At 34.0% G+C, this 26,840-nt stretch overlaps 1 protein-coding gene across 2 annotated transcripts in view; it reads right to left on the bottom strand.

The window, feature by feature from the left end:
* LOC149785187 (sorting nexin-33-like) overlaps nucleotides 1-26,840 on the bottom strand; it is a 93,192-nt gene that overhangs the window by 48,980 nt on the left and 17,372 nt on the right. For both annotated transcript variants that reach the window (XM_089978990.1, XM_089978991.1), the window contains exons 3-8: nucleotides 24,325-24,399; nucleotides 15,368-15,613; nucleotides 9,890-10,005; nucleotides 5,954-6,044; nucleotides 1,679-1,804; nucleotides 387-501 (exon numbers count right to left, since the gene is read on the bottom strand). In XM_089978990.1, the coding sequence (XP_089835116.1) occupies nucleotides 387-501; nucleotides 1,679-1,804; nucleotides 5,954-6,044; nucleotides 9,890-10,005; nucleotides 15,368-15,613; nucleotides 24,325-24,399 (769 nt within the window). The remainder of the gene's footprint in view (nucleotides 1-386; nucleotides 502-1,678; nucleotides 1,805-5,953; nucleotides 6,045-9,889; nucleotides 10,006-15,367; nucleotides 15,614-24,324; nucleotides 24,400-26,840) is intronic.

Here is a 26,840-nt window from a genome sequence, read left to right on the forward strand (position 1 = left end):
GCCAGAGCACCTCAAAAGGCAAGCTTGTTAACTAGCATCTCAAAAGGCAATATTCAAGAGCTGTGTGTTATTCAGAATCAGTGCTTGTAATATGAAACTTTGAAAACTAATATCTGATTTTAATAAAAAGAAATAAAAGCAGCTTGTGTTTGGCAGCACAATTTTATCAAGTTTATGATCAGTTTCAGCATGAACAAAATTATACCCCTGTAAAAGCTGGGACAAAGTGTAATTAAAATATCAGTGAAGTTATGCTCTCTTCCAGCATGAGGTAATAAAAACATGTTTACTTACCACTGTCATGCTATGGGTAAAGATGCTAGCTGGTGGTGGGAATGGATGAGGGTTAAGGATAAAAAGTGATGAAGATAATGTAGGTCACTTACCTGAGATAGCCTTATCAGGTAATGGAGGTATTGGAATACATGTAAATTTTTCTTCTAGCCTCAATAGCAACCAGTCAAAATGTTTATATCTCCGACTTACTTGAATATTGGTAAACTGAAGAAAGATAAAAAATGAAGGTATCAAGAGAAAACTACTTTGCAATTAATTTTTCCTATGAATGGATGATTAGAAATATGGCTTTTCAATATTCATTTCAAATATATAGAATTGTCAAAACTGAAAGGATGATTGTTAAAAAATGTGCACAGTCTGCACAACTAACACAACTATTTTTCATATGCCATGAATACTGGCTTATAAGTTTAGTCCAACTACAAATTGCACAGACACAGATCTGCCATCACATAATGCATTTTCAGATCTGGGTCTATACAGTTTGTTACGAGTAATCAGCAGAACAAACAAAACAGACCATGATGTGATGGCTTAGTATGCGATATATGTTGTTTGCTGTTGGTCTTAACTTATAAGAGAGTATATATATGGAAGCATATTTACTGTGTCTGCACTGTGCTAACTTCTGTTGAATTGGTATATAGCATATACACCAGGATATATTAATTAAATCTTTTAACTTTCCCTTTTCACAATTCCTAAAATGAACAGTTAGTTAGTTAGACCTCTTTACTTGAGGAAACTTCATCAACAGTACTCATGTTTTATTCCTCTTCAAGAAAAAGACCACAAAAGCAATGTTAATGAAATTTGTTTAAAAATGTCAATTTCATTAAACTTTTAAACATTAAATTCAAACTCTATTAGCTTTAATAAATACAGAGCTCTAATTTGTATTAACCTTGCCATTACAACTGTGTACCAGTAATGAATATCTAGTTCCTACACTAAAAGTACATATACATACTTGTGGATATAAGACTAAATGTACATGATTGAAAAGCACTTTATCAGAAACAAGCACTTGCTATAGCCAGCATGTTAAGCCAAACTTCCATAATAAGGGTAAATACAAATCTTTAACACCGAGGTTAATCATGGGTGAGGATGTACATGAAGACAAATGGACAGACAACATGATCATGGATGCCAAAGTGATTGATTATGCTGCACTTTCACCAAGTTAAGCTTGACATTAGCATCCTGAACCCATTATTTACAAAGAAATAAATGCCTGCGCATAACACCATTCACTGTACTAGAAATCTTCTGGACCATAGTTCAAATTGCACTACTGTAGTGTCAAGAAATTAATTTTTTGTTTGCTATGTCTGTCAATAGTTGAAAAATGCTAGTCACAAATTCAGAAACTTACAGAAGGCCTTAACTGGTAAGCTATAAAACTTTTCAGTCCCTTCAATTTACTTTCTTTCTTGGGTGATGAAATGGAGCATGTATATTGTGAATCTGTTGGTTTCCAGATAGGGCCGTCCACAGAATCCTGGAAAGGAATAATAATAACAATAATAATAATGATAATGATAATAATAGATACTGGCAACAAGTGCATTCCAATAGGATCCACTGACTACAATTTGCTCTGTTTGTTGTTCTTTAAACAGAGAGAAACTAAAGTCCATACAGGATGAACATTCAGGGGTCATAACTTGTTTGGTTTGGTTGATTTTTTTTAATGTAGCTTTAACAATTTTTCAGTCATATTGATACGATGTCTGCAGTGTGGCAGTTTATAGTGATGTCTAGCACTGGGGCATCATGCCGCAGACATGTGGCATGATGTCCCACCCAGTCACATTATCCTAACACCAGGCCGACCAGTCCTAACACTAACCTCTTAATGCGGAAGCGCCAAGCGAGACAGCTGTTAGTACCATTTTTGTAAGTCTTTGGTTTGACTCAGCCAGGGATCAAACCCACGACCTCCCGCATCCGAGGCGGACACTCTAACCACTAGGCCACCAGAACAGTGTCATAACTTGTAAATGATGACATGGAAATAAAGTTCCTTCAAAGTCTCTTCAATGCATAGGTACATTAAAACTTTTTCTTGAAACCTAACATTCCTTTGTAAAGTTATGCTGTGGAAACCAATGTCAAAAGGATAAAACCCATTTTGGGTCTCATCAATATAAAACAGCACAGAAAATCTGTCTGAATCCTTCGATCTTTGACAATGTACTAAACCAGCCAAAATAAAGCCAGCTGTCAATAACTCCTCTAAATGACAACTGAATCTGGTTGATATTCGTCAATCCTTGATAAACTATGCATCAAGTCAGAAGGATAAACAATGAAGGGATATAGTCCTGAAAACAACATCATGGAATGACAGAAATCAAACTCATTCAAAGTTTCATCAATATAAAAGTGCAAACTAAATTTAGTTGAAATCCAACAATTATTAGAAATGATGCAGAAACCAAAGTTAAGCAGAGGGACACTCAGAGAGCATCAGCTGTCAACATTTTAGAAAACGTCTACTATGTACCCTCGATCCTAACAATCAGCAATCTGGGTACTCGATCAAAGAGAAATTGTATTAAATGTGTACAAATCTGAAGTCAAGTCAATATTTGTTTAATTTCCAGTATAAAAAAAAATACACTGCTCCGGTGGCCTAGTGGTTACAGCATCTGCCTCGGATGCAGGAGGTTGTGCCCCAGTGCTAAACATCACTATAAACTGCCATACTGCAGACATCATAGCAATATTACTGAACAATTGTTAAAGCTACGTGAAAATCCAAATCACACACACACAATACTAAAAATATCAAGACCTAATGTCATGTTGTAAAAAGTCCAAGAATTCATCCTCATTTTCTGGTAAAGTTCTGAAATCCCTCCATCATCATCTAGTAAATCTTCATGGTCTAATCAAAAATATTGTCTGACTCACTTTCTATGGCTTCAGTCATTCGCAGATGCTTATTTAGAGAATAAGCTTCAGCTCTGTAACACTTTGATCATACAATTTGTGAAATCTATTCAAGGCTGCAACGGAACACATTTCAGTTGTGTGGCAAGATCAAATAACAACCCACTGTTACTTGCCACCATACCACTCTCACAGCTCAAATAAAAAAGTTGTCACGTGGGAAAACAAGCTACTGAACTAAGGTCAATTATTTAATGGAAGAGGCAGACCTCTGATTGGCACTGAAAAAGTACATTTGGAGCTTAATCAAAAAGATTGTCAGTTTTAAAACAAAGTGAATGCTGCCTTTGCAAGCATTGGTAGAAAACATGTATATGATAAATGGGTACCCTACAGCTCATTTTATTACCCAGGTTATTAACAATAGGTTGGTACCCAAGTACCCAGATACCTGTCTGCACTGTAAACCATAACTCGTGTACATGATTTTATGGAATACTGCAAATTAAATTCCTACAAGGCCTTAACTATATAAGGCAAGACACCAAAGTAGTTGAAATGATGGGAACTCAAGAGGTTATAAATCCTCTAAAATATGTCATGGAAAGATGGAAATGTACTCATTCAATGTCTTATTAACATAAAACAGCACATCCATCTAACAAGAGGAATGGTGAGAAAGCTGCTCATGTAAATATACCCACAGCTCTCCTGCATCCCAACTCTATCACCATGATGGAGATGAGTCTACAGTAAAAAGGGACATAACTCTTTCCAAAACTAACGCAATTACAATGACTGGTCCGATTACATACCATATGATGATAACCATAATAAGTGCCAAGTTTCACAGTGATGCATCAAAACCATGTGACCAGCTGTATTAACAAAAAAAATTCACACATTGTATTCAGTTGCAAGCCAAAAAAGGCAATAACTCTAAACAAGAGTCACTCAAAGGGACTGATGCTCTACAAGCCAACAGGAATTTCCAGGGATTGAAGAAAAGACCATTTATTTCTTCCTTTTAACTATGCAGTATTAAAAGTATCTCTGATGTTCTGCAGCAGCCATAACAAGGTTTTCAGTTTGGACAAAGAAGACATAATAAGAATTAATGTGGTGAAAACCCCTTGCTGCTATAAATGGAGAGGGGAAGGTTGTTTGAGTAACAATTACAAGCTTTTCAAGCTGTCTGCCATTGTGACCAACTGGGTATCAGACTAGCATCATTTCCATTTAGGATCAACCAGACATCATAAGCAGTCTTTTGGTGAATAATACTGGTATGACAAGCAATCTAAAAGTAGCATTAACAGGACATTCACGAGAGTTATTGTGGCACCCATCTTAAAGTTGGGATCAGTAACATTTTCATTTATGACTAAGTAGACATCATAATAAGTATTTCAATAATAAAAAAACATACTGACATGACCATCCATTCAGGAAGAGTAGCAATAATAAGATTTTTAAGTCTGCCAGCATGACTGCCATAATGAATATGCAAGTGGTACCATTTAAGAACAACTAAATTAGTCTTGCAGTAAAAACCCCATGCTGATATCCCTATCCATTCCAAAGGAGTAGCAATAACAAAATTTGTAAGATATATATGCTCTGTCAGTTACATTCAAGGTTAGATTGGAACTATTTTCAATTAGATCCAACATGACATTATAAGATGTCTTCTGGTGAAAACCCTTTGTCAATGTGACATTCCATTCAGTACTTTGTAGACATCTTCAGATGATGACCACAACATGTAGCAAGTTTCAAAGTGGTGATTTATCAAAACCTTTCCAAGTGTTGCATTCACATGATTTTTTTATACATTGCATTCAGCTGGACGGCAATAAAAGACTATTTTTCTAAAAGCATTATCACAATTCATTATGGACTGAAAGACTAGCTGTGTTCACATAATAGTCTGATGGATGGACACAGCAATTCTAAGATACCTTTGCCTCTGAGACCATAGTACAGTTATGCTGTAGAAACTTAAGTCACAAGGGCAGCCAATCAGAGGCCATAAATCCTAAAACAATGTTTCTGAACACCAGAAATCTTAATTATTCTAGGATACACCAACATAAGCAGCATACCAAATTTCATTGAAAACCAACAAACATTAATAAAGTTAAGTTGTCGAAAGCAAAGTCAGAAGATGGGTCATCACTCCTGTAAGTGCTGATGTGGAACTCTAAAAATTGTATCCATTCAAGGTCTCAATAATTTGAAATGCAACAATCCTAAGATAATTTATATTACACAAACCAATGTCAGGTAGTAGGGAAATCAACTCCTATAAATGACTGGTTTGATTTGGTATTATACAGCAATGAAACACAAGTAGCTCGTGCTGAGACAACTTCAGGAAAGAACCTTGCCCAAGCGCACACCATGATGTAAAATGCAGGAATTCAAACTTTTGAAGTCTCATCGATTTAAAGCCGCAAAACCAAGACAAGCAGAAATCAATTCTCATTAAAGTTATCTATGCAAACCAAACTGCTTATGGACAGACATCTGAACATGAACTTTCTTGAGCATAGCAATAATAATAATAAGCAACTAAAAAGGACAACACAAAAAACACAGCATCTATTTCTCATATCAAAATTATACAAGAACTATTTTTTTCCAGTATCATATTTGACAGGAACTGCAATATTAAAGACGCAAAGACAACTATATACCTGAGTCATCACTGATCAATCTAATGATCACTATTGGCGACTTTGATACTAACCAGGATGTGTATTTGGTCACTCTCTAGGACATTTCCTGACATCTGGCCTGACAAAAATGCATCACCACCAGCTTTGGCAAATGTGGAAAACCTGATAATAAAAATAAAAATAAAAAATAGAATGAACACCACATTAAATGCATTTTCATTTGGTGAGCGATTTTTCATCACCTTTAATAAACATTTTATGCAAACAGTGTCCACCTGTACAATTAACACAATGATTAAGGAACAAATCTGCTCAAAGAAATACTTGTTCCCAAACATTTTTATATGGGAACAGCACTGTCAACCACACAAACTACTTTTGGGATGTATTTCCTGAACTCAGTTAGGCTATCTGTTAAAATACATCCTTGATCTCAGAGCAAAACTTACCACCATTTCTTAAAGAATAAGTGAATCTTGAAAGCAAGCGAAAATACTATCATAGTGATTTACATTCAGTATTTCTAATATTGACAAGGTAAAAAAGAAGAACCTTCTATATATAGTTCCCTCATTAAGTTACACATGACATAACATATACACGAAGCATACTGTTTTGGATGTTTTTTAACTACCATACCTTTAGTGTGGATCAATATCTCCAGATAATAAGAACTAATTCAATCATTCCTTAGTTCTGTATATTCCTCTGTTTAATTTTTTATGGGTAATATGCACACCCAAAATGAAAGCTTTAAATGTATTCTTTTTGAAGACATCAATTTATTATATCTGATGTAATCAACAATATTGATGTCATCCTAAACAACATTAACTACCTTAAAACTTAAAAATTGCATCTTTAAATGTTTAAATTCCAAGGATATATGATATTATTGCATTGCTAAATTAAGGATAAATGATATCACAGCATGACTATATTCAAGTATATATGATACAATAGCATGACTTTATTCCAAGGATATATGATATTATAGCAGGACTTAATTCCAAGGATATATGATATTGCAGCATGATTTAATTCCAAGGATATATTATATGTATAGGTTATTGACTGAGTAATAAAAAATACTGGTCCCAAGGGCCTGTGGCAAAGGACGCCCAATCTTGCGAGGGCATACAGCATAACATGAATGAGGGACCAATATTTCTCAATACACAATCAATAACCTTTTTATTATATACTTTTAACAATTATATTATTAGTTTTGTCCTATTAAGGAATAATATAACTGAAACAATAAAATTATTATGTTTTATTTCGTATTTTATGTGTTGTTAAATTTATGAATGAAACCTGAACACTGTGTATTAATATACACTATTTTAATACTATGAACGCGTACATCAGTAGTGAACAAAACTTGGCTTGCAAAAAGAGAATAGAATGTTATGCAGAAAAACAACAAAATATTGATACATGAAACAAATATTTATATGAGGAAGAAATGACTCAATGGAAACTGAAGGTACTATTTATGAGCAGATGCAGCAGAAAAATTCCTCGAATGTGGTCTTTGTGGGTGACTTGGTCATTTTTAGATGATGGCGTCTTAGCCAAGGAAGTACATGTGGAGGGTAGATTTGGAACATTAGAGTGTATCAGGAAAAATATTCCTTCTGCTCATTTATGCTTAGTTTAAAATTGTACTAGTATTTGATAAATCAAGGTCAATAATGTAATCTGGCAATTAAATATTAGCTTTTACATGTGTTTTATTTTTTTATTTTAACCTTTGAAACAAGGATTATTAATCGTTTTATACTGTTTCAAAACACACGTTCGATAAGGTATCTGACAGCTGTAATTTTACACTCATGACTTAAACCGATATGTGAGGTAAGGATGGAGAGAAAACAGAGAAAAAGCATAAGGTATTCAAACAATTGTAATACTGAAAATGAAATAAAATAAAATACAAATATACAAAATAATAGTATATGAAAATAAAATTTAATACTTATTAAAATTGATCATTCATTCGAGCACAACTGTTGCTGAAACGTTTAAATCCTTCTGAAAGCACATATCATTTTATCTATGCATTTTTAATCCAAAAGAACAAAAATCCTGTAAAATACTATAACTATTTCTTGAAACACTATTATTAATGAAACACTATGTATATACACTAATTACAGCAGAATATTAAAGCTCACACGTCACACCGATTTTTGGACAAAGCCAATGTATCAACATAGTGTCAATCAAATCTCATGGTACTCACAAATGCTTCTCAGGTTTTAAATAATTCCCTAACTGCTGAATAAACAAGTCCAGCTTTCTCAAAAGCACTGATAATTAGGTCCAATCTTTTACTCACTGTCACATGAGCTGCAATTATCCATTCAGCGTGAATTGGCTTGATAGGTTGCAAGGTTTACTAATATTGTGCACTGATCGCCACCAGTAACATCTTTTTTCATAATGGTGTCCATGGCCTGTTTGGCATACCACTCAAGGAAGTGTGACTTTAATTCTTCTTTGTACTCTTTACTTACTGTCAAGTCTTGTGGTTGAAGTCAGTCTGTATAAGAGGCAGGCACAAACATTAGCTGCCTGGTAAGCAAGCGCATGAACCATGTTTGCAGCTTCTGATGGGTTAGGAAGTCCAGGAACCAAGGGTGGTCTAAGTTGAATTTTACCATTCACTGTGCTAAAGCCATGAGCATCATAAAGTACTGATGGTGCAACTTGATGGACAGTGGTTTAAGTAAGAGATCGTTCATATGTACTTTAATAACTGAATGGCCTAGTGTTGTTGGCTGCATTGGCTTCCTTTGATGTTGAGCACTCAAATGAAAATATGTCAAAGTGATTAATCTTGACAGGTGTTTTATTTGTGCTAAGAGAGATGGAAGTATTGTTTTAGTGTTGTTGGCTGCATCAGCTTCGACTGATGTTATTCACTTGGTTCAAAAGGGTAGAACCTTTCTCATTCCATTGCAAGTTTTGAAGTCTTCCCCATACCAGGATGTAAAAAAAAAAGCAGTATGAGCATAGCAATATTTCCTGTGAGATAAAGGCTCATGAAGAGAGAAACTGGGTTGTCTCCCCATGTTTTGTCATCTATAGCCCTTGGAAACTGAGTTCTCCTCAAGGGAAATGGCTTGGAGGCCCATTTGCAGTGCCCTAAGGTGCAGCATCCTTCTCAGTTTACTTATATCTACTTGGAAATGAGGGCTAGCTGTTAGATTGCCGCACCCACATAAAGGTTACCTCTTTGGTGACTTGTTTCTTGACTTTACCAGCCAATGAAAGTAATGCCTGGACAATAGTCACTGTGATCTCAGAATGGTTTGGTGGTGATCATTTATAAATGCAAATATGGTGAGCTGTTTGAAAGGCTACTGTCTTTTTGTTTAGACTTAACAGGTCTTTACTATGCAATATGCACTGTCAGAGAAGCACTGAACTGTCACACTTGCTTTGGACCTCTGCAGCCCTGTGTCTGAGAATTATACATTGATTACTACCTATCCAAAATGATTGGCTATCTGCTTGTCTTCATACCTTGACCCCATAAATCATCTTATGCTAACATCTAGGCTATTAAAATACCATTATATCTTATTTAATTTACATTATACAAGTTCATGCAACTTATACTGAGCATTCTTGATGGCTCAGTTAGTGTATTGTAATCTTTAAGGTAGGGGAAAGAAGTGATCTTGAATGGGTGACCAGCATTAAGCGCTTTCAATGGCTCAGATGTTAGCACAATATGGTCTTTTGTGGTGAAGGACATCAAATTAATGACCACATCACCCTTTTACATGATGGGCCCGAAACTGAATCTAGGACCACAGATGTGCAAAGCTAGTGTGCTAAAACTGTGCTATACAGGTCTTCTAAAAAAAAAGGAAATTTTGAAAATCCCATTGTACAACTGATGCACAAGGAATTAAAATATTTTGAACTTTCATCAATTATACAAATAATTAAACTTTAAATTGTTGAATATTCCATCATAATGAGTCACTAACCTACTGAAGCTTTTTTTCACAGTGCCATACTTGGATACATCTGAGGGTGGTGAGTGTGAGGCTTTGGAATCTCTGTTTGGCTGGGACAATCCAAAATTTCCACCACCTTGTAGGTCCTTCATGGTATGAAAGAGATGTGCATATGTGGTTAAACATTTATGTTTAAAGAAAATTACTTTATCTGAATAAATAAACCTGTACCTTCAGTGACAAAACAAAAGATCAAAAGTCAACAATGGCTACATGCTCCATCAAAATATGAACAAATCTGAAACTTTTACAATATTTTCTACACAAAGATTAAATATGCATAAATTTTCTTCAAAGATGTAAAGTCTTTAAAAGTTACAAACTTTACAGATAATATCACTACAAATATAAATTAAAAATTGTATGAACATCTGGTCATTCTCTTGTGATCACAATGAAACAGTAAATATGAACAAGAGACAGACAAGATAAAATGAGCCAACCCAATTATAAAAACCTTACTAGGTAGTTGACATAATGAAGTAGAACGAACTAAATATTGATGGAAAACATGACATCTTGATTAGAAATGAACAAGTGTACCATTTACTGCATATTATATGCCTGTCCAGTGTTTCACCATCATGTGTAAGTTCAAGTAGGTTATGCAGTCTCAACCAAACAAACAGACAGCATTTTTTTTTACGAAACTTACTATGATCATGATCTTTGACCTCTAGATCCCAGAATCAACAGATTTATTTATTACCCAAAGTAAAAGACATATGGAAATGTTGTTTAAGGAACTTTCTCAAGATCAGAAGTTATTCTGATATTGACATTCCTCTTCTATAATTTAAGAACAAGCCTTTCACCCCACCCCACCAAAATCTGATGAAGGTATGTAGTCTAGGACAAATGTTTATTTTGCCAAAAAACATTTTCCTTCTTTCATTCAGTGACCTTTACCATTGTTCTTTTTAGCACTCAAATCAATTGGCTTTCTGCCTACTCCACATGCAGGCCATGCACACAGTTTGGTCAAGGTATGTGATGCAAAACTAGTTTTTGTAAGCAAAAAATGTTTCTTCTTTCAACCAAAATTGGTAAGCATCTTCCTTGGCCCAAATGCAAGCCATCAAAAATGCTTGGTACATGTACATCATGGACAGCTTGAGTTATTGTACAGAAACACAATGGGTAACAGACAGATGGCTGGCCAGAGACACAATATTGAAACATAATACCCCTTATGGAGAGCATATATATAAATAAAAAATCCTGAGAACAAAGAATTCAAGAAAATGACTTTAAAAATCCTAACTAGAGAAAATACTTTGCAATGCGAGTAATAAGTAACAGAAAAATAAACATAAGGCCCATGTAGGACCTAAGATCACTTATTCATCTGGCTGACATCGACCTAATAACTGCACGCAACTGCAGGTGGCCAAGAACAAGATGATGCTTTCTGTAGAAATTCAACGCTGCTAATCGAATATGTCATGAAAACAACCGTTTAAAGATTTCTCTATTATTGTATCTTCATTCATGCATGATGGCAAGACAGCATCATTTGGCCATATTTGAAAGGCCTTTTCTTAGAAAATATTTTTTTGATGTTATTCTATTTAAAGGTTTTTATGCAATGTTTTCTGTCAAAGTTGGTCAAATAATGTTGAACAACTTTCTGAATTTAAGTTTTTTAAATGTACTATTTTTTGTATGGCATTATGTAGTGAATAAGCATCATTTGTAACAAATTTCAAAGTCCTTTATTTTAGGACACTTCCTCAAATTTGGTCAAATCTTCTGAGAGATACTTGTGAAATCATGTATAGGTCTGTTATAGTAACTCTGGTTTTATCTGAAAAATGATTCGCATCATTTTGTAAAAACTTGAATGCCAGGACGCTTTTTGTCAAATCTAGCTAATTAACACAATAAAAGTGAAAGCTTTGCTTAACTGCATATGTTGGTATGAAAACATCTTTTAGGTAAGGGTTGTATTAAATTTGGACATGAAGCCATGCTCAGTTTTCCTCCAAATTTATGTTCAACAAGATTACTATATCATGCAATCATTAATCCATTATAAAAATTAAATCAACACTAGCTTAAAATCTTAGCTTATTCAAGCAATAATAACAGTATCTGGATTAGTAAATTGATCAACTTGCTGCAATCAAAAGACAGTTGGATTACATTCCTGTGTTCAAAAGTAAATTTAAAAAAGCCCACATAACGCTATTCTTCCTGACCCAGGCATCAAAACTTACCTGCATTTACAGACAAGTTTTGAATACTGAATGACCCCTTACCCTAACAAAAGGGACTTGTATCTCTTCTCAAATTTTTTTCTTCTTAAGAGATAGCCTGAATTCACAGGCAAATAGATGAAGGTATCTAACTATACCAGTCAAACTGGCACAAAATGTGACTTACATTTCGAATTTGATACACAGCTACCTATCCTCCCTATCAGAAATGAATTGCCTTCAACCATGTAAGTTACAACAAAAACTGTCTAGCTTTTGAATTTGACATAGTGACACCTCTGAGCTACAACATCAACGTGACTAGAGTATGGTGAGTGAAGTGAGGTAACAAATGTTTGCACATTGATACAGAATATTCCTTTATCTAAACAATGTCTTTCTCATGAAGCAAAAGACTGAGCAGTCAATGATGTAAGTATATGCCAGAAACTGCTTAATGCAGAAGAAAACCTTTGTTTGGTTAGAAAAAAACTGACCTATGATCACACAGGACCTGTGCAAGTTACAATGTTACATACATGATCTTTATAATTTATAAAGGAAATTTGCAGGGGAGAGGGGTTTAGAGTGACCAATGTGAAAAAGTGACTGCTGAGTAAAGGTGACCAATAAGAATGATTAATTGGGGCCAACTGGCAGCCGCAAAATTTTTATTTTGAAAAATATCCAAACTCAGTGTTAATAAGTCTGGCTTGCCACAATCTTTACCTCATTCCATTCAGCTTGGAACTGGTTTTAAGTGCATTTGATCATCATAACTCAGGGTCCAAGCTGGATTCCAATATTTGTGTGCAAGTACATCTCTCCAGCCAAAATAAGGCAATGTTGGCAAAAATGGGAAAACTGGTATACAAAGTTCCAAATAGTCATGTTGCATATTTTCATGTGAAATAATTTAAATGTTAATGAAATACTATTAGAAGTTTATAAAAAATAGTAACATCTTTCCAATATTATTTCACTACAGTTGTTGTATAATAAAATAACAGCCTTGAAACTGTTTTCATACCAGAAAGCTTCTTTTCATATGTCTGGATGTTGAAATATTGGATACAGTGATTATATTTAAGTACTAAGATTTGTCCACTTAGTCCTAATTTGCTTTAGACTGGGCTGTACAAATTCTATATTCACTTGTTTTTCATGGATTGTGTTAATTCTGAGCAGGAATTCAATAGAAAGCAATGTAATTTTTGGTACTTATGATCATAAAATTAGCACCAAAATTGACTATAGAACACAAAGCTTCTTTTTCTACATTTCCACCTTCCTCTTTGATGGGAAAATTTAAACATCAACATTTAACTTTGATTATTAATGTTTTGTTTTAAAACAAAAAGGAGTAGGGGATATGTCTTGAAATGAATACAAGGCAAAATGAACTTCACTTTTAAGTCTGTTTAGGTGAAATGACAGACACTAAGGTGACTATTTCTCCCAAATCACCCCACAAAGTGGAACATGTAAGTATTAATATTTTCCAATATATGTATGCATGCTAACAAGCATGTAGACAACTCCTCCATTTTCACATTGACAGACAGGTGTTCCTTCCTTAATTATACATATTTTTGGATTAGCAATTTTAACAGTTGACAATACATAATGGTAATGATAATACAAATGGTAAGTGCTTTGAATTATTTAAATTCATGTTTTTTTTAAAATTAAATTCTATTTCATGCTTTCTGTATTATTTAGGAAATATAGTTTTTAAGAGTGCTCAGTATTCAAGTTCCTTGACTTGTGTCTGCTTGGTAAATAGGCTGCAAGGATCCCTATCCTTTAAAAAGGAACAGAACTTTTTAATATGATGTGAAACTACTGGTGCCATATTATCATAGGGCACCTTTATTCCTGTAATAGCTATATGCTGCAAGTAAAATTATCTTAATGCAGCCTAAATTTTTTTTATGATACATGAATGAAGAGATAAATTTGTTTCATATAAAGAACTCATTAAAACTATTTTTATGCTAAGAAAGAAAACAGCTTCTACTACCCCTGCTATTTAAAATGGCAACTGCTCTATAAAAACAAGAACAAAATTATGTAAGTAAATCTACTGTACACAAACCTTTAAAGTATTTTTTTAACCTGCTTTAATGGAGCCTCTGAACATAAACCGCAACAAGAATTATAAGTGAAGAGGGATAGGATGTTAGAAACCATAAAAATTCCACAAAATACTCATTAAACAATACAAAATTCCTAATTCTATATCTTGGGTGGCCAAAATCGCATTGTTGGAATTAAGTATTTAGCAAAGCCTGAAAGTAAAACTCAATGCAACAGTGAGGTGAGAGAGGGCAAAGATTGATATTAATGACAATGCTTTCCTCCATGTTCCCAATGTGAATTACCAAGTATCAGGCTTAGATTTATCACAATACATTTTTGTTAACTTTACATACAAAAAGTGGAACTGGGAAAGAAAAGCTTTATTATATTTCTTCTGCACTCACCACAATTACACAATGAAGCCATGTTGACATAGTCTGATGCTAGAATGGTCTTCATAACTTCTACATAGTGAACAATATGGTACCAGTATAGCAAAACAATGATGCAACCAGTCTACTTAACCAGTCAAATCTCCTGAGCACTTGGAATGACTATGCAAATATATTTAGGGCAGAAACCCATATGATCCATACAGCAACTGTATCTCAACTGACTGATGACTTTTGCAACCTCCAAATATGCTGGGAAGAACTCAATAAGTTTAACTCAGTCTATTCAATTACAACTCCATTACATATTTTATTGTGACCAAGTGTCAGTTGAAAATTACCTGTTTTTGTACTGTCATCATTATTTTCAAAACTAAAGGGCTTTTCCCTATTGGGAACCAACCTATTCTTTCTCCCATTTACCTATCAGTAAAGGAACCCCGTTTCTTTAAGTAAATATGAGATTAAAATCTCAACTGCTTTTTTGTATGGGGGATTGTACTCTTTTTCTTTTCATGTTTTGAAGGGATAGGGGTTTTGGCAAAAATGGAGGCAAAATAGCCATAATTTCTATTACTCATGAAAATAGGTGGCATATTTTCTTTTTTCACAAATTATTTCTTAGTAAGAATTGCAAAAATATTTAAGGAAGAGAGATGAACCTCATTTATCTTATGAGTTTCATCAGAATCTGATCAAGGTTCAAATCAGCCCTTATTGAACCTAGTTTTTAGCAAAACGGTATTACTGTATTTTATGTTTCAATGAAAACAAACCTGTTGTATGCTGCCAGCACCTGAACTGCCTGCTCCTGTACTAGCACTAGACCCATCATCATCATCATCATCCCAGTCATCGTCCCACTCTTCTGCACTCTGTTGCTGATGTTGAAGACCCCCAGGCTTCCCCCCTCCAGAGTCTCGATAGTCATAACCGTTATATGGGTAATTTTCCATGGAAGGGACTGATGATCGCATGGGAGGGGGAGGGGGAGGAAAGGAAGGCTCAGGTGGGTCAACAAGCTGAGAGAAAAACATACAAATCACTATGTAAAATCATATAGTTTAAAAATAGATTATCAATTCCATATGGCTGAATATCAAACTATATCATAGGTGCAGTACACAATCAAAATCAAAGAATAATAGAATCTATGTTGGGGTTTGGACAGAAACAAGGAAATCCCAGTCAAGGGGTTACATTATTTGTCTCCACATGAGGCTTACCGAGTAGGGAGACATATAATGTAACCCCCCAACCGGAATTTACTTGTCTCGGTCCAAATCCCAATGTAGACTATATTTCTCACCTAATATTTTCCTTGAAAGTAAAAAGAACCCTTCACTAGGGCAATATAGTTCAAGTCCAAATGTGTACATGTGGCTCATTAATACAAATATGTCAATGAGGGCTGTGGTTTGGCCATAGAATCTAAGTACAGTCTATATGCATGAGCAAAGAAAAATAACAACATAAAACTTGCATAGTAATGAGGTATTATCATATTTAATATATGGATGTTAAATGAAATTAACAATAAATAATCAATATTTATGACAAGAAATTGTTTCATTTTCATCTGTTCCAATTCTGAAAAGTTATAGTGTAAATAATGAAATGATATTAGGTACACAGCTCTACTGTAGTTATACTTAGTACATGCTGTAATGATGAGCAACATGTTGCATTAGATTATTCATGGGTAATTAGAGATCTGTGTCACTATGGTATATAACTCTCCATTTCTTTGGAGGAGGTGAAACTGTTTTGTGACATACTTGTGTTGGATTAGTGTTTTCTGTCAAAGTTCATTCCACATAGCATTGAGAATTTTATCCTATCTGTAGCACAGTCAATTTTCAGGTCAGCGTCATTAAATGTAGCTAACAGTATATAATTTGTTTCACATGAAGTATTTAAAACTAGTCAGGAAGCTTTAGCTACATTTAATGATGCTGAGCTGAAAATGTACTGAGTTAGGCCTGCATGTATGATAAAACTGACTATGCTGTGTGACATAAACTAGCATAATACCAAATAGCTTGACATCGTGAGCTTGTGTGTGTGTTTGTCTCTCTTGAAATGGTTTGTATGGTTTGTTCTCAAAGACTGACTGAACTTAAGTTACTAAGTTTTTGTTATATATTTGTTGTTGGTGCTTGATTTTAGAACAACAAGGGTTTCTTTTTTTAAAAGTAGTTCTGAGTGTGTGAAAACTTGACTGAGATGACAAGACTGAGGTAAGAAAAGTAAGGTTAGCAAAACAGCTAGATTTCTCTGTTGCATGGGTGAGAATACTGTATATCGGGCAAGGAAATCAACCACACATAAGTTAACCACTATCACAGACCTACAAATCTGGACATTAAAAAGTAATTACTTTTCTCCCCATCCAGGTAATTTGAGTAATAATGAAAATAATAATTTTCTTAAATATTTTGTCTACAAAATTATATCAATGTCACAGGTATGAATCAATGCACCTAGAAAAATACAATGCTATTTGAAAGAAGTCTAAAAAAGCATATTTTTTAAATCATATCCTTGCTTGCCAGCATACAGCAAATTGCATGATAATGGTGCAGTCTTATTTTATAAATAAAGAATTGTACTTGCATTTGTGGTGTTTGTTTTTCTTTTTGATTGTTCAGCTATGATAGTTCTTCATTGTGGATATGCTTCATCATTAGTGATAAGGCTTACTAGAAACTTGTCTACAACATGACCCGGTTCTAATATCGATATTGTTTCATAAAGTAAAGATGGTTTTTGACAATAGAATATTATCATCAAAATAATATCCATCTATTTATATTATCTTGCCTCTGAAAATATGAAAGATAATAATTACTTTCCTCAATAATGCTTGAAGCAACCTGAACAATGAAACTGCAAATATGGTAACCAATGCCTTAAATAATCAGTGGAACCAAATTACCAAGACTGGTTCAGAACTTAAACTATGGGATAGCATTATTTCTTTTTACTCTGATTACATATAAGAAGACCAAAAAGACTGCATCTAAAATGAGGTTATCATGGGGAAACATGCCAATCAATACAATTGAGACTTCAACTTGCATGTCAGTGATGTTGACTGATTTATCACAAAGAAGTGAAAAACATTTTTCAGTTCATGTTCCAACCTGAATTATTTAATTGTTTTGTCATCTTTAACACATTAACCCCTGGTGACGAGTTTACATGGCAGGACGTAGTAGCCTATTGCCGAGCTCTGTAGAGTCAAGGTCATGTATGATACACTAAAGTGGGTGGTATTATAGAAAGGTAGACAGATGTAGCCCTACCATGATACAAAAAAATCTGGAATTTCTAGTTGCACTACAAAATGTAGAAGAAAAAACCTCATTTTTTGGACTCCATTTTTTTCCTTTAACTTTAACCCTTCTGCTCATGCAAAAGCCAAATAGCCAATGAAAAACGATGTTTCTAACACAACTAGGCAGTATGTTATTGGAAGACCACATGTAAGTTTGTGTTTTAGGATGTATTCAGAAATAGCTTTCAAAATGTGTTTCCTACTTGAATTTCAGACGGAAACGACAAAAACCTCCAGAGGTTAATGTGTTTAAAAAAAACTGCTTGTCAATAACTTTGTTGTACTATGTAAAATTATTACTGATTTTAAAAGGAAATTTTTAATAAATTATGTTGTTCCAATAAAATTTGCCTCATCACATTACATTAGGATAACTTTTTCTGCCATCTCTAAATCCACCCCTCTCTATATAGTTACAGAGACCAAGGCAAACAACTCTTACAAATTAACTCTCCTTCCACCCAACAGGAGGTTACTGTTATACACAGTCAAAACCAGTATTTTAACTGAAACCTAACAAGCTGTTCAGACTGCGGTGGAAAATGGGAGGAATTTATCTGTAATGTGATCAGGTAAGTATTACTGTAAAAGGTATTCAGAGGTGAAGTAAGAAATTTTACCCAGTTTATCAACACTTAAATACTGACATATTCATTATGTTATTTATTATGTATTTTCATGTGGATTACCAGCATTTAAATTCTTTAATAGTTACCATCACACATTTTGTCTTGTTGTTATTTTATTCTTATTTCATATGTTTCTAACATGGAACATTCGGCAAATCTAAATATGTTACGGTTTCAACTCTCTTATGATTATATTTCAAGCAGGTAATATTATTCCTTTCTATTACAAACATACCATGAAGGCCCAATCTTCAATATCAAACAGATTATGATCCAAGCATTCAATATTGGTTTCAAAAAGTGGATGATGAAAAATAATTTTGGATACATCCAAGAGACCATTTATGTATTTTCACATTTTCAATTTGCAAGACCACTGTTGCTGCTTTAAAAATTAATACTTTATTGTTAAACATTCAAGAAATGACAACTGTCACAAAATAATTCAACCATGACATAATGTTTAATTTTAGCTCTTAGTGGCTATAATAAAACTTTAAAATTCACTGGAAAACCCCTGAAAGCTTTATGAAATTTCTTTCCAATGGATTCCTTGTATGCAGTCTGGAGTTAATTAAATAAGTAACCTATTATGACAATAAAGTTGAGAAAAAATATACGATGGTTTGAAAAAAATGTGCAAAAATGCTTTCAACATGAATTTGTTTAAAGAAGTCACTATTTTTAAATTTTAATCTTTTGGTTGCCAGGGCAACCATAAGAAATCTGTTTTTGTTGTTATGAATTTCATGCCATTTTTACAGCACATGATAGGCTATACATGGCAACCAATATACAGTGTGACCCTGCTATAACACACTGGTGGCAGAGATCAACTGGATGAGGCCTCATCTCATAATGGATCTTTCGGAAGAAATAGTATCAAATTATCAGCCACTCACTAGCAATTAATATATTTACTTATGTGGATGGTAACTACAGTTCCTCTTCTTTTCACTCACAGAATAATATTTTTCAAAACACTCATTTTCTGTAGTAACCCCTGTCAAAACAGAACACCTCTCTATTTATCATCTGTTGACCCTTTTTCAAAAAAAATTCTGATGCATGCATGGAAGGCAGCATCCCTTCGCCACCAGAAATGTCACAAAAAACCCAAACAAAAGCAAAACACAAAAAAGGAGGTCTACTTGTTGGTATACTTATGCTACCAGGACTAGATACAATAAACCAACTTTATGAAGGCAGGAAAAGTAACTGCAACAATCAACCAAGCAACGGTAAATTCCTTTTGTTTTTAAAATGTACCCAGAGGAAAAAAGTTTTGATGAAACTTCAAAGAAAACTGATCACCTCTGAAGCACCAATTGTTCTGTATAAATACTAAACAGATGAAAAAAATCAGCCTCAATCAACATTTTACATTTATTTGATGATGCAAGTGCAGTACTTAATGGATTATGGATTATACCACACAAATGTAAGATGTCAATATACAAGTGTTTTTCAGACTTGTCTTCATTTAATCAAAAGCACTTATTTATGCTTCAGCTAACTGACTTGGTTATAACATGGTTTGTTCTATAACACGGTCTTGTTATATGGACCCAAACTACTGTGCTATAATGTGGTCACACTGTTGTTGTTGTTGTTGGGTTTAACGCCATTTTTCAGCACAAGATAGGCTATACATGGAGGCCAGTATTATTGTGGAGTTAGAACCCGGGAAAATACCGGAAAGAACCACCGACCCACGAGAAGCTACTGGCAAGCTTTCTCACATACCCACACTGGCTGAATCTGAGAATCGAACCTACACAGAGGTGAGCTGGCAGTGATCCGTAATGGAGAGCGCTTTAGACCACTCGGCCACTCGGAGCCCCGTAGTCACACTGTTTATGGTGGAAAACCCTATAAGAACCACCAACCAACAGGAAGCTACTGACAAGCTTTCTCACACATCTACATTGGCTGATCCCAAAACTCAAACCGTACAGGCAGAAGTGAGCTGTCACTGATCTGTAATGGCAAGTGGTTTAGACCACTCGACCACTATGGGCCCTTAAGAAATTAGTTAATTTTAATGAAAAATATTTGTACAGAATACAGATGCATTTCAGAATCATCTATATAATTTCATACAGTTCTGTTTATTACTACTAGTTTTAAAGTAGTAATCCTGATGATGGGAAAAACTTCTTTATCATCATTGGCAGGTCAGGCAGTCACAGACTCAGCATGTGGATTCACATCTTGTGAAAATACATCAATGTCTGGGTTATGAATTTGGCTCAAGTCATGTTTTAAGTTTTGCCCTGGCAAATGAGGAATATACAAATCAGAGATAGCTACACATATTTTCCATGTATTTTGAGTTTTTGAACACAATATTGCTTTTAGGACACTCTGTTTCCATTCCTTGTGATTTTTAGATATTTTAAAAGCATCTTATTTATGCATTGAAGTTTGTTTTCATACACAAGTGGAGTTCTACAATGAGAAGACAAGACAGAGACTTCTATACTAATACCCCTTCTTGAAAGTGAAGGAATTGCTTTGTTGCCATCAAAAATAGCCTCAAAAGGTTAAATGATGGAATCAAAATTTTCAAAAATTTTGAGATTCATGTTTCCCTATTCATTAGATTTGGTAACACTCATATAATGTCATTAGAACTTGTGACAATATGTCATCAGATTTGGTGAAACTAATATTATGTCATTAGATTTGGTGACACTAATATTATGTCATTAGATTTGGTGACACTAATATTATGTCATTAGATTTGGTAACACTAATATAATAAATAGCATTACCACATTTACTCTCTTATTAATCAAGATCAACTGCAAAAAGACACAGACCCTGATCTTCCATTGCACAATGGCAAATCAGGATCCATTTTGTTTTACTAACAAACTGCACTGAAAAAAGATCAACCTGCACAACATGTGCATGGCAAATCTGAGTCTGTACAGGTTGCAGTTGGACTTGATTGCATGTATAGACAATACTCTGGAGAAGAAAGTAAAAAAAGCTCAATTGTAAAAGCATTAGAAGATGTCGCCATTTATTACAAAAGAAAACTGTTAATATCAAAGTCTTCACCCACAAATTTCCATTGTGGACAATACTAAACCTGCATTCGATCTCATACCAGTCATGAACATCAGAATAGGTTTAATTGGATAATACTGGAAAAAATCTAGTACCAAAATCAGCTTCTTATTTTATGTGTTTTATACACTGTTATTAATTTATAAGTGTTAGAATACAATTTAGTTTGCTATTAGTCTTATATGACTTTTGGTATCAGAACACACAAACTGTGACAAGTTCATTGGTTAAATTAGTAATATTAAGAACCAACCTTCTACTCTCCCACCTGCTACCAAACTGTGCTACTTCTTGAACTCTCTAGAAAATTACAATCCTACTGTATCTTTTTCATTGCATTTTTGTATTTAATGACAAACTCTGCAACCAATCAAATTATATTTAAGTAGATTATGAACAGATGATGGCAAGAGATCAAAACTATTTGGATTCTTTTGTCTGAAGGGCAAATTGTGTTTTTTAATATATGCTTGTATTTTCTTATGGTCTAAAATAAACTACTGTATTTTATGCAATATTTTGTACATGAAAAAATAATTATTAATTTCAGTGTATGAAAAATTATACATAAAATAAATAATTATCATTTTGTGGTACTGACTGTGTACAAAAAATAAAGGGATCATACAAGAACACGTTCTATGGAACACACACTACTCAACAACCTAACGATACAAACGTACAAAATAAACATATATTTTCTGTCTCATACAGTTCTGAACTAAAAAAAAATGTAATCAAAAAGATTTTTGTTGTTTTTAGTGAACAAAAGAGAGAGAGAGAGAGAGAGAGCACAATATCTCAGTGTGCAATCTCATTTGCATTTAGAGCATACTTCTTTGTAGCTGTTATGTTGTGTAATGTTGGCAAAATGATTAAGATGGCCTGAACATGTATGGGTATGAGTCCATGTTGTCAAGAAAATAATTGCAATTTGTATTATTACAGCAACAACAATCTCATTTTCAAATTATAATTAAAAAAATATAAAAAAAAATAAAAATATTTTTTAGTTAATGGTCACGTGTGTGTGTGTGATAGATATGAAACAAAATTTTGTCAATGTACAATATTTATTCAGGGCAGTTTTTATTTGTAGCTTTTGCAAAGAGAAAAAAAGACTATTTTTACCAGACAATTGTGATAATCCACATGTTTTGGAACATTACTATATTCCATTATCAACTAACACCTCTAAATCAACAATTCATTCTTGTTCTAATTATGATACATTGTTACAATAACCACATGGCTATGCAGTGTTATTTACACGCTAATTAAACGTACTGAGAGCTTTGGTTATTCCAGTTGAAACCAGATAGAGGGCAAGATTCGATAGAAGAGGTCAAATCAGTGAGGTTGTCAGTGGGGAAATGAGGCTCTTTTTAGGAAAATGAAAATCTGTCAATGTGCTATCAAGGCCACTGTCCATACTGCAGATGTTGTAAAGACCAGCAACCATACACATTACTTTTTATTCAAACTTGCCAATAAAGATAACAATAGAGTATATCGAAGAATAGATTGGTAATAAAATGTTAATTATATCCAAGTCAAAACAGAACAAGCACTTAAAAGATTGTATATGTGCAAATCGATTTAACGGAGTCCATGACTTTATTGATGATAGAAAATTACAAGGTTATGATCATTTATTTTTGTATGACTATAATGAAACAATAAGTCTAGTTCAATTGTTAATAAACACCAGTAGATATTGTAATGACAATAAGACAGCTTATGCATCAATCATTATATTTTCTCACCATCAATTCATTATTAATTTTTGTAAAAACAAAATGGCTACATGGCATCTTCAATCTTTTTTGCAAACGTAAATCTTCTTAGTAGAAACGTTATGTCTGATAATTTAAAGGATTTTAAAAAAAAATACAAAGTAATATGTACGCAAAATATACATTTAAAAAAGTATTAGTTTGATAACTGGATTGTGTGCAAAACATTAAAGGGTACAAAACAATACCTGAAATAAGGTAGATGAAACCAGGTAAGTAATATGAGTTTTTAATTGTTAAGGTACACGTAACTTTGATTACTTTGTTGCATGACTGGAGGGACTGCCTACTATTACATGTGAAGGCTGAGTTGCTTAGACTTGTAATTTTGTTCAATCAGTTGTTTTGGGACAGGAAAAAGTCATTTTTACCAACTGAAAACATGCAGAAAATATGACAGATGACCTGCTTCAATAAGAATCAAATCCAGAAAAGCTTATCATGCCAGATGCGGTTACACAATAAATCAAATGTAATCCAACCAGTTTTTGCCGACAGTCCATTGAAATAAAAGCTTATCATGCCAGATGCGGTTACATAATAAATCAAATGTAATCCAACCAGTTTTTGCCGACAGTCCATTGAAATTCTGAATAAAAGCTGCCTGACCAACTGCTGGGGGTAGGAGGAGGGACTTGAGATATATCGTTAATATCTTGAGTGCTTCTGACCTTGCTTGCCAAAGTCAATTCAACAGTGAATGGGCACAAGCACAAACCACTGACAGCTTAACCTCGAACTGGCATGCTATTCTGGGAAAGAGATGTACTCTCTGCAGTCACATCAAGGAATGGAAATACAGTTTTGATCTTTAAAGCTTCATGTGCTCAGAAAATTAACCTTACTGACGACATCTCTCTGTCTGCATGGGTGTGCACATAGTAACTTACCTGTACATAAGCCTGTGGAATGAGTCCAATATTGTGTCTGCCATCCCTGGCTTCCCACCAGCCATCCCCAATATCCTAAGACAGACAAATTACAATATTACATAGTGTGAAAAAACAAAAACATACTTATTCCAAGTCTAATGTTTGACACGCAATTATTTGGTTATTCTATGACAAAATATATGCTGTACTCAACCAGATGCAGTCTTCATGTACAGAGTGTCAAGGAACATGATGAAGTTAAATATTTTTTTACATGGACCTCTGATCAAATGAAAATAAACATTCACCCATAAAACATAGATGACACGAAAATCGTCCTGACTATCTGACAAGTCCTTCACAAAATTATTCCAATACATGCCAAATTATTCTAATCACAAAGCTGACAGATTTATTTCAATAAGAAGCGTCCTTCAATGGCACCAATCTCTAATAGCTTAATAAAATATGTAGGAAATTCACAAGAAGTCTGTTTCTTTCATCTTCTTTAATTAGTAATACAGAAATTATATTAGATATTCTTAAGAAACTCCAAAATGCCAAATTTGATCACAAAATATTTTCTTACATGATAAGTTAACGTGTTCAAAAGACGGGTATTGTACAAAAATTTTATCATGACCTTTGACTTTGTACATAACATCTTGGATAGGAGAGCACAGATTTTGTCTCAGATACTGTCATATTATACCCACATGCCAAGCTTCAGTAAATCTGTAATAAATATTTTCAAAAAATAAAAACATTCCTGGTTTTAGAATAGGCATCACTCAGGACTTCCTCAAGTATATCCAGCAAAAAATCTGTAAATGTATAATCTTGCCTGTGATGAATTAATACAGCAATAGTATCAAATGATTAAACAACCTGCGATATTGACCTTTTAAACAGGGCTCCATTTCTTTGCCAACATGTTACAAAACTGAAACAAGACATGTATGGAATTCAAAGATATAATCCCTTCAGACAACACTTAACAAAATTTATCCCAAAACAAGAGTCCTTTGAAAGGATTGATGCTCTATTGGCTGATAAATTTCCAGGAATCCGATACAAAACTATTTCTTTTTTTTAAACTGTATAGTGTAAAAGTGTAAAATGTCAAGATATATGTCAAATTCATTCCACTCAATGTTGTTCAAATGCTATTTCATTGTGTATATGACTGTCTGACTGGGACAACATGCACAGAACAGTGTAGTAGTTAGTGTTATTTCTACCTCTGAAGCTGAGTACCAATCCACATCAAAGCCACAAAACTTAAAGTCTAACCTCATTTAATTGTCTATTACTTGGAAACAGAAAATTCGAACTTCTTCCACCTGAAGCCTTGTTCAACAAAACCCGAAATGCCTGGTGTAATGGATGGCTAAAGATGTGTTCACGCTTATTGTGACTGGTCTTGTACAATGAGGCTGAATTAACAACCAACTAAAACATTAAAATACTGAGTGACCTGAACACATAAATCCAATGTCAAGCATCACAGACAATCAAGGAGACACAAGTTTACTGAACTTTGGCTTTTCATCCAGCAGCAAATGTCAAAAGCCACAAGAACCAAAAAAAATTGAAAAAACTGGAACACCACCAACAAAAAAAGAATAAGCCAAACAGAGCTGCAAAGTGTGATGAGCATCATCTATGTACATTTAAAGAATACTTAAAACAGTCGGTCTCGAGTCAAATAAAATGGGGAGATTGGAAAAGCATTGTCTTTAACTGGTTTCAAGTTCCCTGATTTAGCTAATAGTTCAAGCACCAATTACTGTGGGACAACCAACTTAAATGTTAACCCAATTCACGCTCATGCAAGAAACAAAGACAATTTGGAGTGTATGACAGTAATTGTCAAAATCTAGTGACAAAGATCCTAATTTTGCTGTCATTTCATACCAAATCAACCAAAATCCACAAATTGTCCTGAGTGACCATCTACTTCCATTAATTATTTTTCCAGTTGTACACATGTGTAAATGATGGCTGTACACAAAATTATTCATCAGGAGTAGCTATAACACATTTTAAGATGGCCATTGTCAGGGATGGTCCTGGCTTTTAAAAAGCTGTCGCCAAAAAAATCGCCAACCTCAATATTTTGTCGCCAATTTTCAAAAAGTGTCACCAGAACAAGTAGTGTACATTTTTCCAAGTGTTAATTTAGTCTATTAATGTAACAGGCAATGAAAATTACAAAAGATGGGTTACTTAATTCTTTAATTACAACAAGCATTAACAAAATGTTACAAAGTGTTACATGATGATCCGTCACAATTTTAGGGCTGCCCACTTGTTGAATGCAGTTTCAAAGTCTAATTTTTCACATCCGTACATGCTGATTCTCATGAAGTTCTCGAGAGATGAGATGCAGAGTTTATTTCTGATGTCAGTTTTTATGAGGTTCATCTTACTGAATCCACGTTCACAGTCCACAGCACTGACAGGTGACACCGGTAGTCTATCAGCAGCCCCCCCCCACTCCCCCTTATGGCTAGCTTAACAAAGCTTGTAGT

This window comes from Sinohyriopsis cumingii, chromosome 13, assembly GCF_028554795.1.
Source record: "Sinohyriopsis cumingii isolate HCF-2022 chromosome 13, ASM2855479v2, whole genome shotgun sequence".
Classification (NCBI taxonomy): Eukaryota; Metazoa; Mollusca; class Bivalvia; order Unionida; family Unionidae; genus Sinohyriopsis; species Sinohyriopsis cumingii.